Source organism: Bolinopsis microptera, chromosome 2, assembly GCF_026151205.1.
Source record: "Bolinopsis microptera isolate Bmic1 chromosome 2, MBARI_Bmic_1.0, whole genome shotgun sequence".
Lineage (NCBI taxonomy): Eukaryota > Metazoa > Ctenophora > Tentaculata > Lobata > Bolinopsidae > Bolinopsis > Bolinopsis microptera.
In genome coordinates, this window is record NC_087073.1 from 15,335,757 (window position 1) to 15,361,247 (window position 25,491).

The following is a 25,491-nucleotide window of genomic DNA, read 5'->3' on the forward strand; positions in this document are numbered from 1 at the left end:
CAAAACATTATTTGTGCTTGATAACGGTTAGCAGGTTAGAGGTCTTCTTTGCAGTTAAATTCACAAGTTTAGAAGTTTTTATCACGGTAAATTCCGGTAAGAAGTAAATATTAAATAAATAATATACTTACAATCTGGTTCACGAGTCTGATTGGTGTGTTATTAGCAGGGTTGTCGGAGACTGTTGAGCTAGCGACTTGGGAAGTGCTCACTGGCTGTAACAACGAAAACTGCGAATCCATGCTTTGGTTCCCCGAAGGACCGGCTGTAGGCGATTGGGGGCTACCTGGAGTTGGTTGAAGGACCACTGGATGTGCGTGTCCCGATGAAGCTGGTTGTGGGGCTACTGGATCAGATAGCGCTGGACTTGATAAAGATGGTGTTGGGACCGTTGGGGCTTTTGCTGTAGATGAGCTTGACCTGCTTCCCACAGAAATAATCTGAAGAATTTCTCATTTAAAAGCAGCACGGAGATTGTTTTGAAAGTTAGTCATTTCCACTAACAACAGGTCTGTTAAACAAAATTATACGACTAAATAAGGACGGGATAAAACGATAAGTTGTAATTCTTAAGTTTTTTTGTCGTATCAACAATTTGTTCCTTTCAGTTAAAGTTCATAAAAGTCAAGCAAAACAAAAGTACTTACCATGGGGCGAGCAATCAAATTAAAATGGTCCGTCAGTCTCTGGCTCGTTCCTACTCCAAAGGGTGTCCAACTCATAGATTTACCCCTGGAATGAGAAATAATCATGTGATGTGACTTTTTATCAAATGTCAGAACGGTGAAATGTTTCGATTCTGCTGTAACCGTGGTAACTTTGAAACTCTAGAGTGTTCTTCAATCAGAGAACGGATGGTGATATACAGTATACACTATACAGTATGTTTGTATCTATATATTATACACGGTGTTTCGAAAGTCTGGATAGGATGTACTTTTTAAATACTTTTGTATCTTTTGGGTCGTACACTTATAATATTACGTAATCACTGAGGGGGAGGGAGGGCGTTTCTTTGGGATTACGCTTGTTTAATTTGAACGCAATACCTATAATGTGTACAACTGATTACAGGGGATTAAGGCGGGTTAAATATGGACCAAAAAGGAATACATAATATGTGAACACTGAACAACGTCTAATTGCTAAATGGAATCTTTAGTGCTTAACATTGGATATGTTCGGCCAATGTTTATGTAATATGTTAGTTAATTGTTTGATGATTATTGACAATTCTGTCGCCAATTAGTTCCCCTATTACTTACCCATGCCTACTCTTTTCATGACTCGTCTTATCGTTCTTCTTTACTCCATCCTTCTTTCTTCCAGCAAAACCACACTCACAAGTAAATTTCATCATAATTCTTTCATTTTCTGTCCTAAACATTGATTGACCTTTAGAAAATACAGTGTACGAAGCTAACGTCAACATATTATTGATGGTTGAAAACATATATGGTAGAAAGCAAACTCCATTTACGGACGTGAGGAGAGTAAGGACTCCTCAATAGTCAATAACTACATTAAATACATTCCTTCTGTATCATACTGAATAAAACTAATTACGAAAACAAAACTTACTAAACCTAATACTCAGTACTCAAGTTTGAGGGTCCATATAGGGATGGATTATATGTAAAATCCGGATTGGAATATTATTTACGAGTAGAATGGTTGAAATTCTTTCTTAGGTAAATTTCTATTGATCCCGTTTGATGCGACAAGGAAAAGGCTTATATCAGGTAAGAAACTATTCAACGGTTCAATGTTACAACATCATATTCATGATATCATATTATTTGTTATAATTGGTAGTGTTGAAAGTATTAAAACTGAAGAATATGCAAAGATATTGTCGTTGACGTATAATGAACACGTGTAACTTGTCTTAAAACACGTATGCTTTTGAAGTTGATCAGTTTCAGAAATACTGACAATTATATCTGAAAATGTATCACTCTTGTATAAATGTAAATAACAGGCTGAATTTAACATCTAAAAGTTTCGTAAAGTTACAGTTCTTTAACTGCCTAATAATCCTTAGTAATACGGTAATATCAGATTTGTTGTCACGTTAAAGGAGAACATTGTATGTGATATGATACTCCTACAGTTTTGAAATATTTAAAAGTTCTAAATGAAAACAACCACTAAATTCAGATCAAACTTTAACATAGATTTCGCTGCTTAATAACAATTAACAGAACAATCAAAACCCCGATTTAACGCAAACTCCAACTAAAGGCGTCTTATTATTTCCCCTAAACTATTTGGGGGTTATTTTCTGTGTTGACAGCTGGCGAAATGTTTCAGTCTATTAATGGATCTGAAGACAAAACACACCATCTCCTAACAATTCGATTACCACCGAGATATGCGTTTTTATCATCTCTTTGGGTGGGAGAGGTAGCTAGGCAAGGAAGTGTAATTGGAGGGGAAGCTTGCCTGGGCGAGGGTTCACTCGTAATATCAATCGTTAGTTCCTGAAATTTGTTTTGGGTTAATTATCGATGAACAATCGGCCAATCGAGATTCAATTACCCGTCCGTCAGAAAGTCAAAATTAGAAGATATTATTAAACGCTTATTTGATATAACTAACATGAAATAGGAGAATTCATATAATAGCTAATCAATTCAGCGGCCAATTTTTGATTTCTCTTCATGTTTGATCCATCCCACTACCGCAGTGATCGATATCCATCAGATTAACAGGTTACACATCCGCTATCAATGCCACTTCCTGTTAAAAGACAGTTAAAATAGAAATCGATACCGACAACGTTGCATTTTAACCGAGAAGAGCAGCTTCGAGCACACAACCCACGTGGATGCTATTTTTAGACGTTCTTCAGCACAGGAACCCGTTTGCTGAAGAACGTGGCCTATTAGAATACATGTAATCTGTGCGCGGCTTGACGCGCATCAGGAACCTGATGCGCGTTTTGCGCCAAAGTTGATACTTAATATCGATATGTCTGTCGCGTTTTCCACAAAAAAGTTTCAAAATTAAATTTTTTTCCACTTTTTTTAAACCACGTGTGAAGTGATTTCTGACATTTATCTTAGTAGTGCAGGTGAAAGGTGGCAAATTGAGCAAAAAAACGTTAAAATGAAGATTCAAACATTATTTTAGGCAAGATTTTGCTAAGAACCTGGTTCCTGGGTTCTCTAAACATTATTATATCAGAAGTGGTAATATTTGTAGTACAAATATTACCACTTCTGATATAATAATGTTTTTTTGTGTCTTCTTTGGCTCAGGCATGGCTCCAGCTCAAAAACTTTGGGTGGGTGCAGCTTGGCGCACGGCGGGGGGGGGGGGGGGGGGTGAAGCCCCCCGGAAAATTTTGGAATTTTACTCTCCTAAACGTATTTTAATATCTCCAAAACAGTCTCAATTGATAACAGAAGTCAATTGACCCTTAGTTTATACAAAATTTGACAATTTTTGTGTGAACATTTTCAAATCGTTTGGCTGGGTGCAACATCCTTTGGGTGGGTGCGCACCCACCCGAACCTACACGGTGGAGCCATGCCTGCTTTGGCTATCTGTTTCATTTCCAAGACCAACCGCTGATGGATAGCTCGATCTTCAGGTGATCGATCTGGAGAGATGAAAACAGTCTTATGATCTTCGCACAGTCTCAGCTTTTTGGCATTTACTAATATCTCATGAACGGTAAGTTAGAATTACCTAGCGAAACTTTGACTGGTCTCGTCTTGTTGGCTGATTTTCTCCCAACCCAGATAGCTTCAAAACGTGGTTTTTCTTCAATCTGCTGAAAAATCACGGTAACTTTATTGCACAGTTCCTCTTCATCAGTCTCCTTCAAACCAAAGATGAGCACATTCCTACTGCGATCCTCTTCCGATACAGCATTCTGTACAACCTTTTTTAAACTCTCTTCTGCAAGCACAGGTGCATTTTTAGTCACAGCTTGACTGTATGATGTCATCTCAGCTTGGACAGTGTCTTGAACAGCGGTCTTGACGGTGGAGTGCACGGATTCCAACTGCTTCGATTTAGTTTCCAGAAGTTCAGCCTGCAGCTTGATAACAGTACTTTGCGATCGGATAAGATCGCTCTTCAACTCCTCCATATCTTTCTTGTTATCCAGAAACGTACTTACTTGATTATCGGTAGTCTGATACGCAGAATACAAATTACAAATGTTTTACTGAAAATGACTTCACTGGCTTTTTGAACGTTTCAACTGAAAACTCAGATTTATTGTCACGGTTCGTAGCTTCCGCGAGTTCAGTGATCCAACCGTTATAGACCTCATACTCTTCAGTAATGTAGGTAGAATAAACTGACAATCTTTGAAGAGTGTCCATTTCCTCCATCGTTTACTTGTACTTGTATAAAGTAAAAACACAGTACCAGCAAAATGGCAGTTGTAATGTAGCGATAAAATAGAGATAAGAGCTAGATTATCAACACGTAACAAAAACTGTAAAACTGTATCATAATATTATTATGCTTTTAACATCATCTGTTGTGATATACATGACAAAGGGTTGGAAATGTACAGTAACCTTACTATATTGCAATTACACAATATTATGTGAACGACCCCTAACCCCTTATCTAAGGCTCTATAAGTATTGAATAATGATAGCTGCAGGGTTTCAAAATGTACAAGGCATCATATCAAAGACTGCATATGCCCGAAAGAAGAACAAATCCAATTTGGCTCTCTGGATGTATTGAAAGCTCTCAACCTTCCAGGAAAGGACTGTTCAAAGGAACACTTAAATCCCTCCGACAGGTAATTATTATAAATAATAATTTAGTTTACACTTCATTATGTCAAATCACCTACTATAATGAAGAAAATTGTTGTGTTAACCAAGTTTAATGTGACTCAATTTTGGTGGAACTTTAGAATTTGGACGTTATATCTATCATGTTCATCTTAAATCTCATATTATATAATACTCAATATTCAATTAAACAGACAAAGATAACCTCTCTAGGCCCTCTGGTGGTGACGTATAAGTGCTTTCTCAGTACTTTCTCTCGCTTTTGGACAAATCCAGTGAGTTAACTTTTTATCAGTGGTCGACCGGGGGCAGGATTCTGACCGGGGCCGGGGAGCCCCAATATAGCCGGGGCTGGGGCTGACCACTGAGAATTGGCCGGGGTTAAATTTATTGGCCGGGGCCGGTGTTTACCCCCGGCGAATTGCCAATTTTTGGCCGGGGCCGGGAAGGGCTGGGGGTTGTGATTTTGGCCGGGGCACCGGGCGACCACTGCTTTTTATGTCACGATTTTTAAAACTTTATTCATAAGTTTATGAAACATCAAAAATTTGCATGCTCTGCATTATGTAAAGTCAGTCATGCACTAGAGCACAGTTCACATATAACCTAAACCAGCCTAGGGGAGGGGGTTTGAAGTCGCTTGTGCTAGAGTGATTTATACTCAATAGCTATGTGAAAGTGGCTCAAGGCGGGGAGACCGACGTAAACAATTTTGAATTGGTAGAAGTTAAGTTTAGGCTTTAATAAAAAACTATTTAAAGAATATCATTCTTTTACCACAGACATAAGACTTTGCCGTAGGGTATACAAAAATGTGATCATTCATCAATTTTCAGAGTGCTGTATCTGTACCCGAATAGAAATAAAGGATTTTAATGAAACAGTTTTCTTCCGCTCTGAAAGTGAACGAATGACAAAACAGTCTAGAGAATTCCTCGCCCTGCTGCAGAAGATCAATCCTGGGTTGTGCTCACCAAAGCAAACCTCTTTTTTGTGTATTCAGTGTCTTAACTATGTAAAAGACAACTATAACAGGGTGAGTGGTTTCCTCCTGTTTTACTAACATTTAAAAACATTATTATTCAAAGTTAAATAGACAGCGAGTAGTAATTTTTAATCCATTTCTATCGGATTTGCAAACTTTTAAAATGATAGGCTTAGTGGCTCAGTTGGTTAATCCGCCTGGTATTGCTTGAGTTACCAGGTTCGATTCCCGACTCTGTCACTAGCCGTGGGGTGAGCGTCGTCGACGCTCAGCTAAGGATCCTGAGTGGTCTATGCAGCCCCCCGGTCCACTCAACCAAATACTCGAGAAATCGGGTGTGAGGGTTAAATGAGGAGCTGCCCATTGCAGCAAAGTCTCGGGCGAAGAAAGTATGGTACACACTACCTTAAAGGACCAGTTAACTGAAAAATTTGTAGTCTCCAATTTGGCTAAGATTTAAATCAGCTGTGACAAACTGGTAAAGAATCGTATCGCCGAAAGAACCAATTCTCTAGCGTACGTGTAACGCGTGTTATTGCAATAATAAGCTGTGGCGTCGTGACGTCATAAAGTCCCTCAGTGCGCGCTTGCATAGCGTAATACATTGCAAATGTTTATCATCGTCAATAAAACAAGTGTAACTCACTCAAATTTTAGAATTATGACTATTACCCTAGTTCTCCAAAATCCTTATAGTTTTGGCTATCATCCTAACTAAAGGAATAGCTGATTGTATGTACAGTGCTCATGTCATGATTTTAAACAGTGACATAATTTCTTGAACAGTGGCGGGTGAATGTACGGTTAGAAAGTTTCTGCTATTACAACTTATGTCATATAATGTGATAATTTTGGATTGTTTTCATTGCTTAATTACACAAGCAGGGAGACTGTACCGATTATTTTTCCCCAGTCCATGAAACTCTAACGAGTTTAGAAAGGATCTAGATAAGTAGGAGTTTGTTCAATTCCGAGAGCAATTATATTTATATCATAGCGGAATTTCTAACTTTAATCCACATGTGTCAGCCAGTACAGGAGACAAGAAGTCTGGAAACTTTACGGCCGTTCCTCTGGGATTATTAGTAGAAGTAGCTCCTATCAGAACAGTGCCGTGGGAACAGAATTCCCGCCAAAATACCCGGTCTACCAAATAGTAATACTGATTGGTGTGTACGGTGTGCGGTGTGTTTTGAATTAGACTTACGGCTTACCTAGTTGTTATCCTAATTGCATTATCATCGGTACATAACATAAATAAACTACTGGTAAGTTTAAATACCAAGTGCAAACGTGTTCAGTCAATCGACCCACTGAACAACTATAGAATTTCCAAGACCCTATTATTCTCTGGCCATATATTACGGCACGATCGATTGTTAGATGGCTAAACGACCAACGTTAATCTATACAATTCTAAAACTATGAGCTAGCACTTTAATCTAAAAATACACTTTTTATATTACTCCTGATTTTTACATTTCACGTTAAACATTGTCGCCACAGGTTGATCATGGACACTAACAGCTTAATTTGAGATAAATGACTTAAGAGTTTCTCTAAAGTTAACTCTAAAGTTGTGTAGTCCAGTCATTTATGGACATTTATGGAAATGAACCTGCAAATGTTCAAATACTCACGAAACTTTGCACAGACCTTCCTGAAGGTATGAATAAACGATTTTCGTTTGGAGACATTTTTTGACCGTGGAGAAAACCCAGGAGGGCCACGCCCATATTGACCCAACAACGTAACCGACCCCTTGCTTCTGAAGGTCGTAGAGACTTCTAAATAGGCTTAAACCAAGCGGCATATGCATGTTTATATAGGAGTTACTGAGCAACACATGGCCTAAAATCCTTACTTTTCGAGAAATTTGCCAAAAACCATTTTGGGCGTGGTGCTGAGCCCATTTTTGATAGAATCGTGATAGAGTCTTTAGACAGGGTGCAAAAGAACCGCAATTAGCATATTAATATATGACTTACGATCAAACATATGCCTTAAAGTGCTTACTTTTTCAGTTATTGGCGAAAAACTGATTTTCGGTTCCAGAAATCATGCTAAAATATGGGCATCTCGTAAATTGGGCTATGAAGGCCCTACAGATTTTTGAATGAGTGCAAATTGTGCAGAATGGCCATGTTTATATACAACTTATGAAGCAACATGTACCCTAAAATACTTACTTTTCGAGTTATTTGGGGGAGAAACATTGTATTATGTCCATTTTCTACCTGTAAAATACAGTCTCACGAGCTACTCAGTGCGCGCAAGGGACTTTATGACGTCATCGCCAAAATAATACAAACGCTAATTACACGCGTTAGAGAGCAGTTAGAGATTTAGGAATTTCGACTCGTTGCTTAGTTTGCTATTTGTCACAATCTGTCAAAATATGAGGATAACTTTTTTTTCAGTTAACTGGTCCTTTAACCGTCACTGGCCTAATGTATAATTGAATCCTTCGGCTTCCTGTAATTGGCTGGTTACACACTTGTGTAACAATGTGGCTGTTGGAATGTCCGAAGTAAAATAAGTGTTGAGATTTAAAAAAATAACACTTGTACGATATCAAACTTATGTGATATGATACTGTTGATATAAATGTCAAAATGTGGGAAGTAATAAAGTATTTTCAGGTGTACAGTGCTGTTTCTGAAATTGACGAATCCTCTTGTGATGAAGATTGAAGAAGCTATTGCCATCCAAGTGGAAAAATTCCCGCCTTTGTCACCCTCGGCCTCCTTGAATAGAACTAAGAAAATGTGGAGACTTTCTTCATTTAGTTCCCAATCAAGTGGACCAGATGTTGATTTGTTTGAACTGGACTGAGACTTGTGTTTCATATGCCAGGTTGAACAGGTTTGTGTGAAACTTTTGCTCGCAAATATAATTATTATACATATTATCTCGATTTAATTTTAAGAGTATGAGGTTATTCTTCTTCAACAATACGAATTTCCCTAGACGTTAGAAACGAAAAAGGATAGTCTGATTCAAGGAAAAGATAAAAGTTTCTTCGTCGATTTCGCAACATACTATCTGTGGACATCTACAGAAATCGTCAGGATCTGTGCAACATCGATGTTAATCCTGATTCGCACATGAACAAGTGCCCTGTTCTTAACCCTGAGAGTCTCGGAAAATATCTCTATAGCAAGCTAGGTAGATATCACAAAACGTGTCGTTTGAGGTACAGCAACTCGAGGGTGAAACAATTGAAGGGTAAATTATCTGAAGCTGTAAGTTTAAAACCTGTCTCTAAGGCAGGTTTTAAAATGGAAAGACACGTGTCCACGCACGACAACACCAATGCTGCATTAATGAGTGCAGGTATTGACGCTGTACGGACCTTTTAACTGGAGCAGGAGAATGTTTTACCAGAACTGTACCTCGTGTCTGACCTGAATCTTAAGTACAATGACTATGTGACGTCTAATTTATCTGAGAACGCTGCAAACTCCAGCAATGTTTAATCTGATCACATCAGTTTTCAGAAAGACAATGTCGGTAAGAAATCTTTCAATGTAGAAACGAATTCTATCAGCTATCGTTCCGTAAGAAGATTTATCTTCAAAAACATGTTCGATTTACCGATCGGTGGCATCTGTAGAAATATAGTGTTTATGTAATGTGGATTAATCTGTTAAAGCAGGGCTATTGTATCATTTTAACATTAACTTTGCATAGTGATTATACGTTTATTGTGTCTCTCGTGATTATCTATTTTCTACAGTGTTACGGTACCACGAGGTTTCTGGCGCAGTGACGCGCTGTTGAGCAAATATCGTGCTAGATACGTCACGCGCCGCGACCGAATCAGATTTAAGTGCACTTTTTTCATTGTAAACACTACATACGACGCGCAACACGTTCTATGAGGTCGAAATTTTCGAGGTCTCTAACACTGGAATGGAGCAATATTTAGACGATCTGACACTTTCTGGGGCTTAAGCAACCTAAGAGAAATTAGGGGAACAACTCAGAAAAAATTTTAGGTGTCTGTAGATGTCCGAAGTTTTGGCAGTAAAGTGCTCACAACACAGCTTCTGAAGGCTCTAGAAGGTTCCCGATACCGTCAGAGTGTTCAGTACACTCCATTCTATCATAAAAGAACCCTAAAAGAAGTCCCAGGGCTCGAGCAAAAAGCGTGATATTTGCCCGTAACAGCCTCTACTGTATTATTACCTTGTATCTACATACATACATACATACATGGCGAGATCTCCATCCAAAAGGATTAGTCTGCGTCATCTGCGTCATTACTTTGTATTATACAACTTCGGCGGGTAATATTTCTCCATCCTTTTCGATCTGCAGCCAATCTTCTCATACAATCAATCGTGAGTCCATTACGATCCAATCTCTGCTCAGCATCTTCAATAAATACATCATTTAAGCTCTTCCTAGGCCTGCCTCTTGATCGTTTCCCATGCTTGGGTTTCCATTCAAGTAGATAGTTAGGTAACCGATCTTCAGGCATTCTACTGACATGTCCAAACCAACGTAGCCGTTTTGTTGTTATTATGTCAGTAAGAGCAGTTATTGAAGCCCTTCTTAAAACATCTTCATTTCTTACTCGATGGAACCACCTCACTCTCAGGATTCTGCGTAAGCAGTACTGATGGAAAGACTCTAATCTTCTTGTCTGCACTTGAGTCGTGTTCCATATCTCACTTCCATAGGTCAGAATGGTAAGAACAGCTGCGATGTAGATTCGCACTTTGTTGTTAATGCTTATGTTCTTATTCTTCCAAATGTTATTGAGTTGGTTAAAAGCTCCGGTTGCTTTTCCAATCCTGACACTTATTTCTTTATCGATCTTGCCATCCGATGTAATTTTGGCACCCAAATAAGTAAATTGAGTGACCTGCTTTGCAGAGTTTCCATCGACAGTAATATCTATGGTCCTATTCTCTGGGAGTGGGTGCTGCGACGTATCTTTCCCAATTACCATGATCTCTGTTTTCTTTGCGTTCATCTTTAAACCCCCAAGCCCACAGTATTTCGCAATATTGTCCGTTGTTTCTTGCAGTCCCTCGACAGTGTCATCCATGCCTGCTATGTCATCAGCATAGTCCAAATCAATGACACATTTTTCCGGTTGTCTGGAACTTTGTCTGTACTGAAGAGTAAAACCACGCGATATATTTTAAAACTTCTCGGCAAGTTCTAATCCCCAGTTAAGTACAAGGTTGAAAATGGGAGGCCCTTGCACATCACCTTGTCCAGTCCCCGAATCGACATCAAACCATCTTGTCAATTCCCCATTGACACGAACTGCACTTTCAGTTGCTCTAAAGAACGCTTTGAAAACATTGATGTATTTTGTTGGAAGACCATAATGTTCAAAAGCTTTCCAAATAAAGTCACGATTGATTGAATCAAAAGCAGCTTTAAAATCAATAAAGTTTATATACAGAGGGACGTTGAATTCTATACAATTGTGTATTATACAATGAAGGGAGTATAGCTGATCTATACAAGAACGGTTTCTCCTGAAACCACACTGATTTTCTCTAAGTAACTTTTCAAGCCCATTACTTAGTCTTTTTAACAACACGATTTGAAATAACTTCGATACGGTGGAGCGTAGAGTTATCCCTCTGTTGTTGTTGCAATATGTGAGGTCCCCTTTCTTTGGGATGATGGTGATGATTCCTTTCCTCCAATCACTAGGAATATCCTCACTTTTCCATACAGTTTCAAACAAATCTTTTAACCAAGGCAGAAGTCCAGGAGAACCTTACTTTAACTGCTCATTTGAAATTTCATCAATTCCAGCACTTTTGTAGTTCTTCAACTTCTTGATAGCTTCCTCAATTTCAAACAAGGACGGTGGCTCATCATCATTACTAAGATATTCAAAAGAAAGTACCTTTTCGTCCTCATCCAATAGAGAGAAATCCACCGCATCTGCTGCTGGCGTCAAGAGTTCTTCAAAATATTCGGCCCAGTGATGTGACTGAGCTTCGGGATCTGATATAAGTGTCCCATTCTTATCCCGCACTGCCGCAGATCTGTTTACTCTCTTGTTTGTAAGGGATTTTATTTTCTGCCAAACATCTCTTTGTTGACCCTGCTTGGCAGCCTCTTCCAATTCCTCAGCTACTCTAACAGCCCAGGCATTATCATCTCTTTTACAGTTCTGCCTAACAAGACCGTTAATCTGCGAGTACTTAGCACGATTCTCAGCAGTACTAGGTTTCTTTTTAATCTCACCTCGTTCTTTTAGGAGATTCTTAGTATCCTTTGAGAGATGTTCTGTTCTCTTTTTCCGGCCCCTTTCACCCAGAACTTCAAACGAGATATCAGTTATAATGTCTCTCAATTTCTTCCATTGTTCTTCTAAAGGAGAGTTTCCAAGCTCCTGATCGTTGGTATAGTATTTTTCAGCTATTTTGTTACTATATTCCTGGCTCTTAGATCTATCACGCAAGTTCTGTAAAGCAGGCTGTCTTACACGCTTCTTTCTTTTCTTTACTGGGCCGCGCTCAGCCTGTCATTCCGCCTAATCTCTATTCTATGTTTATGAACATAATAGCCTGAGGTCCCCAGGTAATCTTTTCTGTGGACACTTAAGCTTAATAGATACATATCCTCTTACCAGGTAGTGAGTAGTATTTATATCTGCTCCTCTCATGCTCCTGACATCAAGCAATGAATGGCTCCATCTCGTTGAAATACAAATATGGTCAATTTGAGTGACGGTGTTACCATTTGGGGATCTCCATGTTGTCTTGTGGATATCCTTGTGTTAAAAAAGTATGCCTCCGATCGTCAGCTGGTGCATAGTACAGAAATCTAGCATCCGTTTTCCGTTATCATTGGATTCTGTGTGATATGAGTGTTTTCCTATAACACCAGGGTGAGCATCAGTGTCCCTTCCAACACGAGCATTAAAATCTCCTAAAACTATTTTTATATCATGAGCAGGTAGTCCCGATTGAACATCATTCAATTCCTTGTAGAATGAGTCTTTTAAATTAATTGACGATGTCAATTCATGGCAGCTCGGCGCGGCACAGTAGCGCATTTTGCCGATCTAGCCAGGCTGTGAGAAGCCTTATTAAGTGCGCGGCGCGGCACAGTAACGCATCGCGCTACAATCTTTTAAACTGATCCCTGCATCCTCAGTTTAGTTGGAGCATATACCACTGTAACACTAATGTTGATGTGTTTGCTATGTAAACGGGCAGTCATAACCCGTTCTGATACAGGGGTGTATGATATGAGAGTATTCTTCATCTTTTTGGACAGTACAACACCGACTCCTTCTCTCCGTACCAGATACCTTGTATCTGGTACCAATATAAAATATACTATCCCATATCCGTTTACGAAAACTGATTATCAAATTCTTGAATGAGTCCCAATAAAGAGATTTCGAAACTATCACTTGCAAGGGTAATCTTTGGTACATTAACATTGTAGTGTACTTTACCTTAAAGATCTCAAGCTTAATTGTTAATTTTTCATTAACCATTAACACAATCGAAAATATTATACATAGCGCGAAGTAAAAAAATCATTCATCATTCATAATAGTACAGATTTAATACAAAAAAATTAATGTGAGAACCACCAACGAAAGTTCTGTTTTAGTTTTGTTACCGATAAGGATTATAAAATACAAATGAGCAGCGTGCGCGGCTCAATAGTTTGTAGTTGATAGATGTATTTATTGATATCATGATCAATAACGACCGTTCCTGGGCCTCGCTCAGCCTGTCATTCCGCCTAATCTTTATGTTTATGAACATGATAGCCTGAGGTCCCCAGGTAATAACGACAGACGATAAATAATAATGAATAAATTTGTAGGTTTCTAACCTACTAGGACGCGCGCCGAGTTGGACTCGCCGACAGTCCATGATATATGGAACAAATATTGAATATTTTACAAGTATCACCCGTTTTGCTCTAACCAGAGCCTTGCTCTAACCAGAGCCCTCTCGCTTGCAGTAGCGAGAGGGCTAAGTAGCGAGAGGGCATTAAAAAAAAATTAACTTCAAGCAATTGCTTAGAAACGTCCATTAGCTTAATAAAACTGAGAACCAAAGCACTATTAATACAAGCGCAGGCAGCTGACTTAAAGGATACTTGGACTCCAAACAATTTTAAATTGCAGTAATAAAATCTAATTGCAGCGGCACACACTTACTATTACTATCATGATTGTACTATAGACAGAAAATCTTTCAAATTGATTTTAGGCGCTTTTTAACCATTTGTTGTAATGTTTTTAGATAAGTTAAATATCTAAATTTATAAAATTTTTTATCGGAATGAATTAATTGACATTTAATTATTTATTCGGTAGGTTTATCTGGTATTGATATTGATTATATTGATATTGTTATTATTGAACGAAGCTAACTCTAGACATAGTTAATACTACTTCTTTTAAGAAAGGGACTTGGAGTATAAACGACCAAGTTTGCATAAATTTCTATCCAACCAAGAACTCAGGAGGCAAAGGTGGGTGCGTAAACTTTTGGTCTGCACTCTCCGATCCTGTATCACCCTGGATTCTTCTCGACGTATCGTTGTAAAAGTTATATACCTTATAGTCAATCTCTTGCTACTCCAAGTCCCCTAAGATATCTGATCTAAAGTTCGTGCTAGTTATATATATATGAAATATATTTTTGTCTGCTTTAATTGATACTAAATAAAATTGTTGTTTTCTTGAAATTGTTGTTTTCTTGAGTAGCGCGCGACCACCGAAGGCGGCAAAGATTCTACTTGTGAAACAAGCGCGTCACGCAGTACGCGTAGACACATGGCTATGTGAATCACCCGTTAATAAATAAATTAGCTATATGAGTATTGCTGAAAGCACAGTGTAAGGCCTACACGGACCGCCTCTAACTAGCCAATCCTTGTTTACATGCCGGGGACTAGAAAGAGCTAAACTAGTAAGCGGGGCATAGCTTACTGGGTTGACCATTGTTAATGATCTGGCCCGGCGCGCGCGCTACTTCGAAGAAATTTAGACGAGTAACATCCGTCAACTTACTGGGCCGCGCTCAGCCTGTCATTCATTGTTAATGAACATGATAGCCTGAGGTCCCCAGGTAAGGCATAGCCAATACACTGTACTCCCATCATATGTTATGACTTATCAAAGGCATTTGACACTATATCAGTCACGATAAACTTCTCATAAAACTTGACAAATATGGTATAAGAGGTAACGCAAACGAGCTTATTGAAAGTTACCTATCTAACAGACAGCAGTACGTTTCAGTTTTAGGTGACGAATAAAGATTTGGCGGAATGACAGGCTGAGCGCGGCCCAGTAATGACAGTCTTAATATTTGTATACCTCTTTTCGCGCGCGAAAAGAGGTATACCATATACACTATACAACATGTATCAATGAGAATTCAACCGGCCTATCCGGGATCCCCAGGATCGAGGAGACACGCGTGTGTCAGGTCAGGCAACGTTATTGAGCAAGTGCGAAGTGCATAGTGCCAGTGGAGTTCAATTTTATAACGCAAACTATCATATTTGTCACGATCCGGCTTGTATCACGTAGCGACCCCCACGGTCGTTTCACTATAAGTGTAGCGTATCTACGATACAGGGGGAACCGCGCACTCGTTTGCGGCGGGTCATACAACGTATGACAAGCTGTATGCACCTCTGGCATTTCGCCAGGAACCCCTACAACTACAAGTACAACGAAATAATCAGTATGTTTATTCGTAGCTCTGTATAGAGAAACCGTTCCCCAGTTTGCATCTGATCTTAGTAATAGTTACATGTCATTCTTGATTCTGATGTCAACTTGGTATAGAAATAAAACACTACAATTTTGTTAGTCAATTTTTAAAAATAAAACATATAAATGAAGTCTATGTACAAAAAGCTGTTTGACACTGTATTGATCGTAATGGCTTCACAAAATGTAAACCATGTCATGATTTGCTCTGCTTTTGAGGAGTTTTGTTCGCTAACGGTTTACATTTTGTAGAATTTAACGTTGAAGTGAGCTGATTCAGCTTATAAATAATAAATTACTAAACACCACGCTCATTACATTTACTGATATGGTATTCAAAAAATTAACCTCAGGTGCCAAAGGTTTTGCAATAATTTATCTCTCGATTTATCGATAAAATGAAAAGTGCCACTTAATCTTGCGCTAGACGTTTGTACTCAGTTTGAAAACTCTACTAATAAGAAATCTATGAATATATAGAATATAAACTAACAAATCGGCAACAATTATGTCGACCAAGCGAAATAATAAAATATCACAAATCCGATAAAAAATTACATATGACTTTGTCAAATTTCGAACACAATTTAGAACGAATGCATCTTCAACATCTGAGTACAAGCCTTGATAAAACTTTGTTATATAACATGTAAAACGTGTAAACATCTATATATATATATTATGTAAATTTCAAGATATGATTAAAACAAAAAAGTGAAGCAACGGATTTGAGCTCAAGTTGATCCTCATCTTCTGTACTGGAATTGAAACTAAAATGTTCGAACGGATTGAGCTGCATGGTGTTTATAAAATCATCTGAACTAACGCACCATATTAACTCAAATAAAAATTAAACAAAAACAAAAATACTTCAATAAACTTGCGTTATATCGATCAATCAATTACCTCTCCGGGGTTAATAAATTCAGCGTCTTTATATTTCTCTTCCCCCAAACAATTTCACCCTCACCCTGGGGTCCACAACAACCCCCAATACGCCACGACGCGAAACTACCCTTATCCTATGCTGTGACTTGAACAATTTGAGACTTCTCAACTAAATCTGACGACCTATTATCACAGTCACATGTATAACTCTCGTTTTGATGGCAGTTCGAAAGCCTCCTCATGCATGGTAAGTTTATCATACTCAATTCTCTGTTGATCCTCAACTCTCTTGTCCTCGTTTGTCTTATAAACGCCCTGACGCCGCCTGGCAAACCGGCTTACACCGTATACAACTAACAGTATACATATGAAGCCGCCAGCCGCTATCAGGAGTATGAAAGGAAGCCCGAGACTTGATTTGCTCTTAACTTGAGTCTGTTGGGTAGAGTTATTGTCTGATATTGGTTTTGGAGCTGTGGTTTTACTATCAGGATCCACCTCATTACCATTCTCATCAGGATCATCTGGATTATCAGTATCATTACCACCTTTATCTGGATCCTCTGGATCAGGATCAGGGTTACCCTCGGTGACAATAGGTTTAGATGTAGTAGGGGGTGTTATATCGCACGTTCCCTCCACAATCCCAGGAGATTTCACAATGTTGGGAAGATTAGTATCCTCCAGGGGAGTTATCCCGTTATAGTCAAACCCTAGGATACACCCGCTAAACTGCATGCTGTTGTAGGGGAAGCTGAGCCGGATGTTCATTATCACTCCAAACTCCAGGCTTCCCACAGAGTTCAGTGAGGATCTGGTTATTTCTCCGCCGTCAAAGGAATAGGAAACTGCCGTGTTACGTCTCCAGAAGCTAAGGGTGTGTGGTGTGTCGTCGTTAACAGGGGACGGGGATCTTGCAAACACCCGCTCTTGTCCGATATTCATGGTCAATTCCAGGAACTGAAATATTTGAAATATTTAGTTTATTCGAATCTCGGTTAGAACAAAGCCTACGTTTTTTCACGGAGCCAAGGGAACCGGGTTTTAATTGGCGTGATGTTACAGGTCGTCAGAGGGGCAATTGGTCTGTGCCTGTGTGGGGGTGGATCGTGTTGGAGCTAAGCTTAGGGTCTGGAGTAAATGGATGATAAAAGTAATCACACAAAGTGATGTTCTGACAAATTATATTGCTCACTAATTAGAGGCTAGCAATACCAGGAGGCAATACAGGGCAACATACAGCTCTAGGTACTACTAAACAGGGGATAGTATTATGTGATGATCAGAGTGCAAGTTTCTAGTTGGAGATTGCGCAACAGACGGTGACTGTACAGTACAAGGTTGTACCGTTTAGTTAGGGTCTAGAGACATAAACATAATAGGTCGAGGATTAAGTAATAACAATTACTAGCTCTGTAATAACACTCAGTCAAACACTAACCGTATCTTTGATGACGACTTTGATAAACTGGTTCGGGTCTCCCGTTTCAATCTGAGTCAGCCCCCCGAAAGAGTCGGTGGTTTTAAACTTGATGTGGAGATCATCTCGGATAGTAGTCTTGTGCTCGTAAAGTGTATAACTCAGTGAACTGCCAGGCGTGAATCGTACTTTCGACATTTCTGGAGATAAATTTAGATATTACGCTTTTACACATAAATTACACACGATATATAATATATATGTAACTCTCAAGCTCTTGTCAAGCATTACGCAACGGATTGTGGCAATGTGGCGACGCTCGAAATATCGGCCACTTAAAGTAAGCGACCTCTAATATGCAAGTTGTATCTAGTGCTCACACTGAGCACTAAAGAACAGATCGCTGTTACATTCTAAAAGCTAAGTCGCTGATTTTAGTAATATACTCAAGTTATTCTCACCTTCTGAGCAAGTTTTTCCCTTGAAGAAAGATCCAGAACAGAGACAGTCGAACTGGTTTTCCATTTGCCGGCAGCTGCCACCGTTTTGACAGGGGTAGGCGGCACACGTTCCCTCACATTCCGACCTGACACCTGGAGGAGGAGACAAGGGTCAGTAATTTGTTTGGATAGTCAAACTTGAATAGTATGTGACCGCATATTTAAACCTCTAATCACTTTTTAACGGACAATTGTTTAAAATCAATCGAGTTTCCAAATCTCGGAAGTTGAAAATTAATTGTAAAATCGACGTTTTCGAAACGGTAAGGTAGTTGTAGGGCCATTTCTAGCTATGACTAAAGGGTTTTCCGTTTTAAAATATGACGCATAATTTTCTGGCTCTCATAAACGTCACAGGGTTATTAAATAGATTAACCAACCAACCGTGACATCCAACAGTTCGAGACTGGAAATATGTTTCAACATATTTACTCGGAAAGTTCACTAAAACCCACCTGATTTTCCGTTTCCAGCTTGCAATAAATCCTGGATCACATCGTTTACAATAAGGGCCTTGACACAGCCAAGGAAGTACGGATTTGCTTGCATGCCGTACGGTAGCAGAGAAGAGTTCACGTTTTCAGGTATTCCACCGATGTACAGACCACCTGAAAAAAACGGATTGGTAAATTTTTAATGTCGTTAAGAGAAACATAAGCATGATTTTAAAATTACAAGCAAGCAGATGATAATCATTATAACAAGCTTAAATAAAACCTGAAGTTCATTCTCACCGGTAAAATCAAAGTTGGACTCGCTGAGCGGTTGTTGCATGGGCATTTCATCCACTTCAAGGATAAAGATCTGAGAGGTGATCTCTAGTAAGACACTGTGCCACATGTTATCGTTCAGTCCTGGCATTAGAGCAGAGACCGTCCTTGAGCCGTCACCTGAGCCGAGAAACAAGGTTAACTTAAAGAATTAGGATCTTTAAGTTTAATAGAAAAAAGTTTTAATTTCATAGTTTTATGAAAAATTTTCTCTTTTCGTGACTAAGCATTTTCGACCGACATCGCGTGACTGGAGTTTGAAAATTCTATATAATATATTAAGTGTGTAGGTATTTGAGACTTGTCCCAACTCATAGCTACAACCCTACAGCGTCGCTTCATCTTAGTTTTATAATTGATTTAATTGTAAGCCGCTTTAATCCTTTAATTCCTTACGATTATCTTAATTATCCCTAATAATATAACATTTTGTATGTTTTTTACAAAGGACGCTCCGTCGAGCGTAAAGACGGATACAAACGGCCAGACAATTGAACACCACCACCCACCCCTTGGAACTGCTAATGCTCCCAGACATGAACCTAACTGATAAGAATATTACCCTCAGACGCAAATTAAAAACCAATGAACGCACGTATCACCCTACTCAGGCCAACAGCTTCCCCACAATTATCAGCGAAATACTTTCAATTTCATCGAAATTTGTTAAACGAGGATTAAATTATGCTTTGGCTACCCAGATTGCCCAATAATGTGTCCGAGGGTTATGTCCTTTACAAATCATGGGATCAGTGGCTCGTCGAAGGGCATTAGATTTGCGTGAAAGCTGTTGGCTCCCACCAATGAATTTAATCTTCACGACGAAACCTTTGAAATTCTGTAACTTTCTCTCTAGAAAATGAACCCCCATTTTATTGAATCAAAACGTCAAACGTATATAAATATTATGGGGTGTTAAAAGTGTGATTGGACACGGGTTTCGAGATTTTGGAGAGATGATAAGACAGAAGAAAACATATAATTTCAGAGCATGACAGAGAGAAAGTTTTATAACTGAGAAGTTGACAAAGTTATTAACTCTTCTACTCCTCAAGCTTCTACTCCTCGAGCTTCATGTTTAACAATCTACTCACAAATGCCTCGACAAATACGGATAGGAATTTACAGCTGAATTCCAGCACAATACGCTCTAACTAACACAGTACAAGTGGAAATGTTTCCAAAAATGAAAGAAGGGTAACTAACCGATTTGCAGGGTAGTCTTGAGGACTCCTCCCTCCAGCACAATAGCCACGTAATCTGCCTCCACATCACCGTGGAAGAGGATGAGACTACTGCTCTCCCTGGTTCTGAAGTTGAACTTGAGGACAGAGGAGGTGTTGGTGGCGGCCCATGGTGGCAGTCCTAGGTAGGTGGACCGGATAAACGCTGCAACTTGTTGGTCTGTTGTCTCCTGGAGTAGGGAAAGGTTAAATTATAAACCTACAGCTGTTTCCCTGTTCCCACCAGGTCCCGTTACAGCCGTTATAATTGCACGTGCACTTAATTATCATCCCGTTACAGCCGTTATAATTGCACGTGCACTTAATTATCAGCAAACTCCTCAAGAGACCTTCATTATATTCCTACCTGGAATTTGCAGCCTTGTCTGGCGTTGGTGAAAATGTTAGCGGCCCCCATCAACGTGATAAGATCGTTACCGTTGAACTTCACTTGCTGGAGACAACCGTCGAAAGCTTGGCGGGATTTGGTCATACGCATAACATTACGCCACTCGTTTTCAGGTGCTTTGCCAAGATAAGCGTACCGGTAGGGGAATTCTACTGGGTCTCTCTGAGGGTGTGCGAGGGTTAGAATTGGTACAGAATTCGTAAATCCGGAGGTTAGCAATTAACATTTAAATATTATGGGTATTAGAGATTCTATTTGTTGTATAGTTTCTTTGTCTACAGTAATTGATTTTCGACTACCCTTGGTATGCCACATGCCTCAAGAAATGAAGGAGGAAGAATTATAAAGTCAACAGCAAGGAAACGCACAATTCCATTAAATGCATACGTATATAAAAACGAAAATACTTACGAATGTGAACTGGTCTTCAGTGTTGTCAAGGCGAAGAGTAATCTTATTTCCGACTCTGTTGAAGACGATAACATGCCATCTGCCATCAGAAACTATTGGTTCTAGTCTGAAGAACTTCTGAATTCCGTAGTGGACTATCACGTAAAGTTTACTCTCAAGAATCTCAAAGTACATGTATTTGTCATTGTAAGTGTCGGTTGTGACAAACATTATCAGGCCATTCTCTGCTTGAGTTCTAAACCTCAACGAAATAGAATCTCGCTCCTGAAAACAAAATGTCGTTCAAATGAGCGTTTATTTGATATGAACATTGAACCATCACAAATAACAATTAAATAACATATGAAAATAAACAAAAACAGAAAAAACAATTGTTTTACATAAAACTCACTCTCTTAGGTTCAGGGAAGCTAGTAAGCTGTCTCAAATACTGATCTCCAGAGAAAGTGAGAGGTTTAGCCTCCTCCGAGCACACAGTCCCTTCATACCCCGTCCCCGTACAATCACACGTGAAGCTATTCATCTCCTGATTACACACGGAACCATGGTAACACGGCTGTATGGAGCACGCTTCATCCAGACTACCACATCCTGCCACCACTCCAGGAGGCTGGGTTACCAGCTTGGTGTAGAGGTCTATCACTTCTTGTTGGATGGAGAAGCCTCGGATACAACCCCGGTACCCAGACTTGAAGAGGGGGCTACTCTCGTCAGCTGCTCCAAGCATAAGGGGCTGAGGGAGGTAACAATTGTTAATCTTTAGCTTCGCTGTAAAGCAAAACTGTTGTAATCCCGCTACAAATTGTTACAGATTTGTGCATGCACTCATAGTTATTTTTAGAAAGGTCAAAGAACATCTAATACTCAAAGTAAACAAGACAAAAATCCTTTACTTTGTTACTTTTCAATCAGATCACAAGATCTACACAAGAATCACCAACAACAAAGAGCAAACACGTACCGATCTAATGTTGAAGTCTCCCTGGACCCTGAAGCGAGCTGAATCCTCCTGAACGTCTCCAACATCCCCGTAGATGTGGAGCGTGATGGTGGTGGTGTCGTACCGGGCTGTTAGACTGTGCCAGTTACTGTCAGCTAGGTTGGAGCCTACTTGTGCTGTGGTTTTCTCTCCGTCTGAGATGGGGTTGTTCGTTAACTTAAGTTTTAATGAAATAAACCTAATAAAATAAACCTAATTAACATTATAGTGATGAACTGAGAGAAGAATATTTCATTGTAACTTTGTAAGTGCAAAATAATACTAAAATGGTGCATTCTGGAATTAAAACTCACTTTTCTGAGCGGTAAAGACAAGGCTCCCCTCGATAAGTTCCAAGGAAAGATAAGTTGATTCGGTGCCAGTAAACGCTATAATACCATCAGGGTATGAAGTTTTGAACTGCAGAGATAGCCCTCTGTTCAACATCCACTGATCCAACTCTAACTTAGACTCTGATGAGCCGAATGTCACGGGGACGTACCTGAGGTTATGACGTTATTAAGAGCGATTATGACGTCATTGTGTAAAGTTGTGACAGTTTGCCAATGGATTATGTAATTATGATGCGGTGATCTTTATAGTGGGACTGTGGGAATAACTGTCTAGGCGTGGCTCGCTCAAAATCTGGACTTAATCCAGTGAACATGGGATTTAGTAAGCCTGTCGCATTCTTTTAGGAGTCCACAAACCAATGAGGGAGCTCAGACTGTATCACGTGATTGAACAGATGGCATCTTGAGTGAACAAGGGCACAAATGCATTGAGTTAGTGCAAATGTGCATGCCTTAGTCCACTGTACATTGTACACGAATTGTGGCGCGTTTCAGGATATGTGGAATGTGGGGGGGGGGGGGGGGGGCCAATGGCATAAAATGGCATAAAATGGCATAAAATGGAGACTTTTTCTATGGAGAAAATGGAAAAACCCATGAGTAATTCTCCATTTTCTCCATTTTATGCCATGAATTTTGTCTTCGAAATTTCATCTTTAACACCATTTAACACCTAAATTGGACATCCTTACATGTTTATTTACGCTTACTAGGGGCGTAACAAGCTTATGAAAGCTCATAGTAGGCTACTAGATGCTTATACTAGGTTAGTAGAGGCACACTTCAGGCAAACTCATAATTACTCAAGCCTAGTGTAAAGTTATTTCTACAGGCTACAGCAGGAGTGAGTAATAGGGGAGAGTAATAGACACTGAGAAGTGAGACCTACATCCTCGAAAGTCGAAACAAGCTCGCACTGCAAAGGGGAGCCCTGCCTTCCGAGATCGCATTACCAGGGGGAAGCCTCGAGTCCAAATTTGTGTATCGAGGGGTAGGTGCAGACTTTGATAAACCGAAAAACCAAAAAAATATTTTCGGCTTATAATGAAGAGGGTAGCATGAAACGTGGAGAAAAGTTGTTTTTAGAAAAACTTTGAAAAATTTTGACTTAGAAAATTTTCGGCCCGAGTCATTCTCGATACGTACCTCTCGTATCGAGAGCTCCCGATTCCGAGCTCGTGTTGCAAAGGGGAGGCCTGCCTTCCGAGATCGCATTACCAGGGGGAAGCCTCGAGTCCAAAATTGTGTACCGAGCGAGGGGTAATTTTCTAAGTCAAAATTTTTCAAAGTTTTTCTGAAAAACAGTTTTCTCCACGTTTCATGCTACCTTGTTCATTATAAGCCGAAAATATTTTTTCGGTCAAAATTTTTCAAATTTTTTCTGAAAACCGCTTTTCTCCACGTTTCATGCTACTCTGTTCATTATTTGCGAAAATATTTTTTCGGTTTTTCGAAGTCCACACCTTCCCCTCGATACACAATTTTGGACTCGAGGTAATGCGATCTCGGAAGGCAGGCCTCCCCTTTGCAACACGAGCTCGGAATCGGGAGCTCTCGATACGGGAGGTACGTATCGAAAATGACTCGGACCGAACATTTTCTAAGTCAACATTTTTCAAAGTTTTTCTGAAAACCACTTTTCTCCATGTTTCATGATACTCTGTTCATTATTGGCCGAAAATATTTTTTCGGTTTTTCGAAGTCCACACCTTCCCCTCGATACACAATTTTGGACTCGAGGTAATGCGATCTCGGAAGGCAGGCCTCCCCTTTGCAACACGAGCTCGGAATCGGGAGCTCTCGATACGGGAGGTACGTTTCGTAAAAGACTCGGACCGAACATTTTCTAAGTCAACATTTTTCAAAGTTTTTCTGAAAACCACTTTTCTCCATGTTTCATGATACTCTGTTCATTATTGGCCGAAAATATTTTTTCGGTTTTTCGAAGTCCACACCTTCCCCTCGATACACAATTTTGGACTCGAGGTAATGCGATCTCGGAAGGCAGGCCTCCCCTTTGCAACACGAGCTCGGAATCGGGAGCTCTCGATACGGGAGGTACGTTTCGTAAATGACTCGGACCGAACATTTTCTAAGTCAACATTTTTCAAAGTTTTTCTGAAAACCACTTTTCTCTATGTTTCATGATACTCTGTTCATTATTGGCCGAAAATATCTTTTTTTTAAATAATTTTTCTCGAAATTCTAAATTTTTCAGGTTTTCCATGGCATAAAATGGCATAAAATGGCATAAAATGGAGACTATTTCTATGGAGAAAATGGAAAAACCCATGAGTAATTCTCCATTTTCTCCATTTATGCCATTGGCCCCCCCCCCCGGAATGTGGATTACTCGATTACAGCTGCTGTACAATCTTTGTGTCTGACTAAAATAGCCCAAATATTGCTCTGTGGAGCAGGCTGACATCCGCCTGCTCCGGACACATTGTAATTGTAGATGAGATTGGTGAGAAACGTGTCGAAAGTAGATGTTACTAGCATTGTGCCCTATTACCTTCATGACATTTACAGGATGAGTAATGATATATTATCAAACAATTACTGTGGTGATTATAGTAAAGATAATGACAAAATAAAGAATGTGTTACAGCACGAAATATTACTGGGGAAAATAAGACGAGTCTTAATTAAATGGCAGCTCCGTGGGAAAAGTAAGGAGAGAAAAGTGAAGTACAGCAAGATAAAAAATCTGTTTAACAACTCACTGAATATTACTGCACATCCAGTCGAGTCTACCATGAACAGAGTACCCCAAACCATCAGCCTTAGCATCCTTGAGCATCTTCATCTTGTTGAATGTGAGTTGTTGGAGACATCCAACAAAGTTCAGCTGACTTCTTACACCGTCCAGCTGAGTCAAACTCTCTCCACCTAGAAAGGGGGCATCGTGTCAGATTCTAGTTTATAACTAGTTTTGCTTGTGTATAGCTAGTTTATAACTAGTTTATAGCTAGTTTATAACTAGTTTATATAGCTAGTTTATAACTATGTCAGATTCTGTACGGGGATACATTATACATACACTCT

The 25,491-nt window shown here is 39.5% G+C and overlaps 3 protein-coding genes across 8 annotated transcripts in view; all 3 read right to left on the minus strand.

Moving 5' to 3' along the window:
• The window catches only part of LOC134826248 (clathrin heavy chain 1-like), a 106,863-nt gene that overhangs the window by 40,317 nt on the left and 41,055 nt on the right, over nt 1–25,491 (minus strand). The window lies entirely within an intron of this gene.
• Nucleotides 11,504–12,400, minus strand: LOC134826834 (uncharacterized). Its single transcript, XM_063839338.1, has 2 exons — nt 12,365–12,400; nt 11,504–12,199 (listed from the first exon to the last, which is right to left on the minus strand). Exons 1-2 carry the CDS (start codon nt 12,398–12,400, stop codon nt 11,504–11,506), a joined length of 732 nt encoding a protein of 243 aa, XP_063695408.1.
• The window catches only part of LOC134826249 (neurexin-1-like), a 56,807-nt gene continuing 46,897 nt past the window's right edge, over nt 15,582–25,491 (minus strand). For all 4 annotated transcript variants that reach the window (XM_063838559.1, XM_063838558.1, XM_063838556.1 and 1 more), the window contains 12 exons: nt 25,170–25,335; nt 22,405–22,592; nt 22,073–22,245; nt 21,503–21,844; nt 21,112–21,375; nt 20,659–20,862; nt 20,275–20,482; nt 19,033–19,188; nt 18,754–18,906; nt 18,260–18,391; nt 17,820–17,998; nt 15,582–17,338 (listed from right to left, as the gene is read on the minus strand). In XM_063838559.1, coding sequence (XP_063694629.1) covers nt 16,574–17,338; nt 17,820–17,998; nt 18,260–18,391; nt 18,754–18,906; nt 19,033–19,188; nt 20,275–20,482; nt 20,659–20,862; nt 21,112–21,375; nt 21,503–21,844; nt 22,073–22,245; nt 22,405–22,592; nt 25,170–25,335 — 2,930 coding nt within the window. In that variant the 3' untranslated portion in view covers nt 15,582–16,573. The remainder of the gene's footprint in view (nt 17,339–17,819; nt 17,999–18,259; nt 18,392–18,753; nt 18,907–19,032; nt 19,189–20,274; nt 20,483–20,658; nt 20,863–21,111; nt 21,376–21,502; nt 21,845–22,072; nt 22,246–22,404; nt 22,593–25,169; nt 25,336–25,491) is intronic.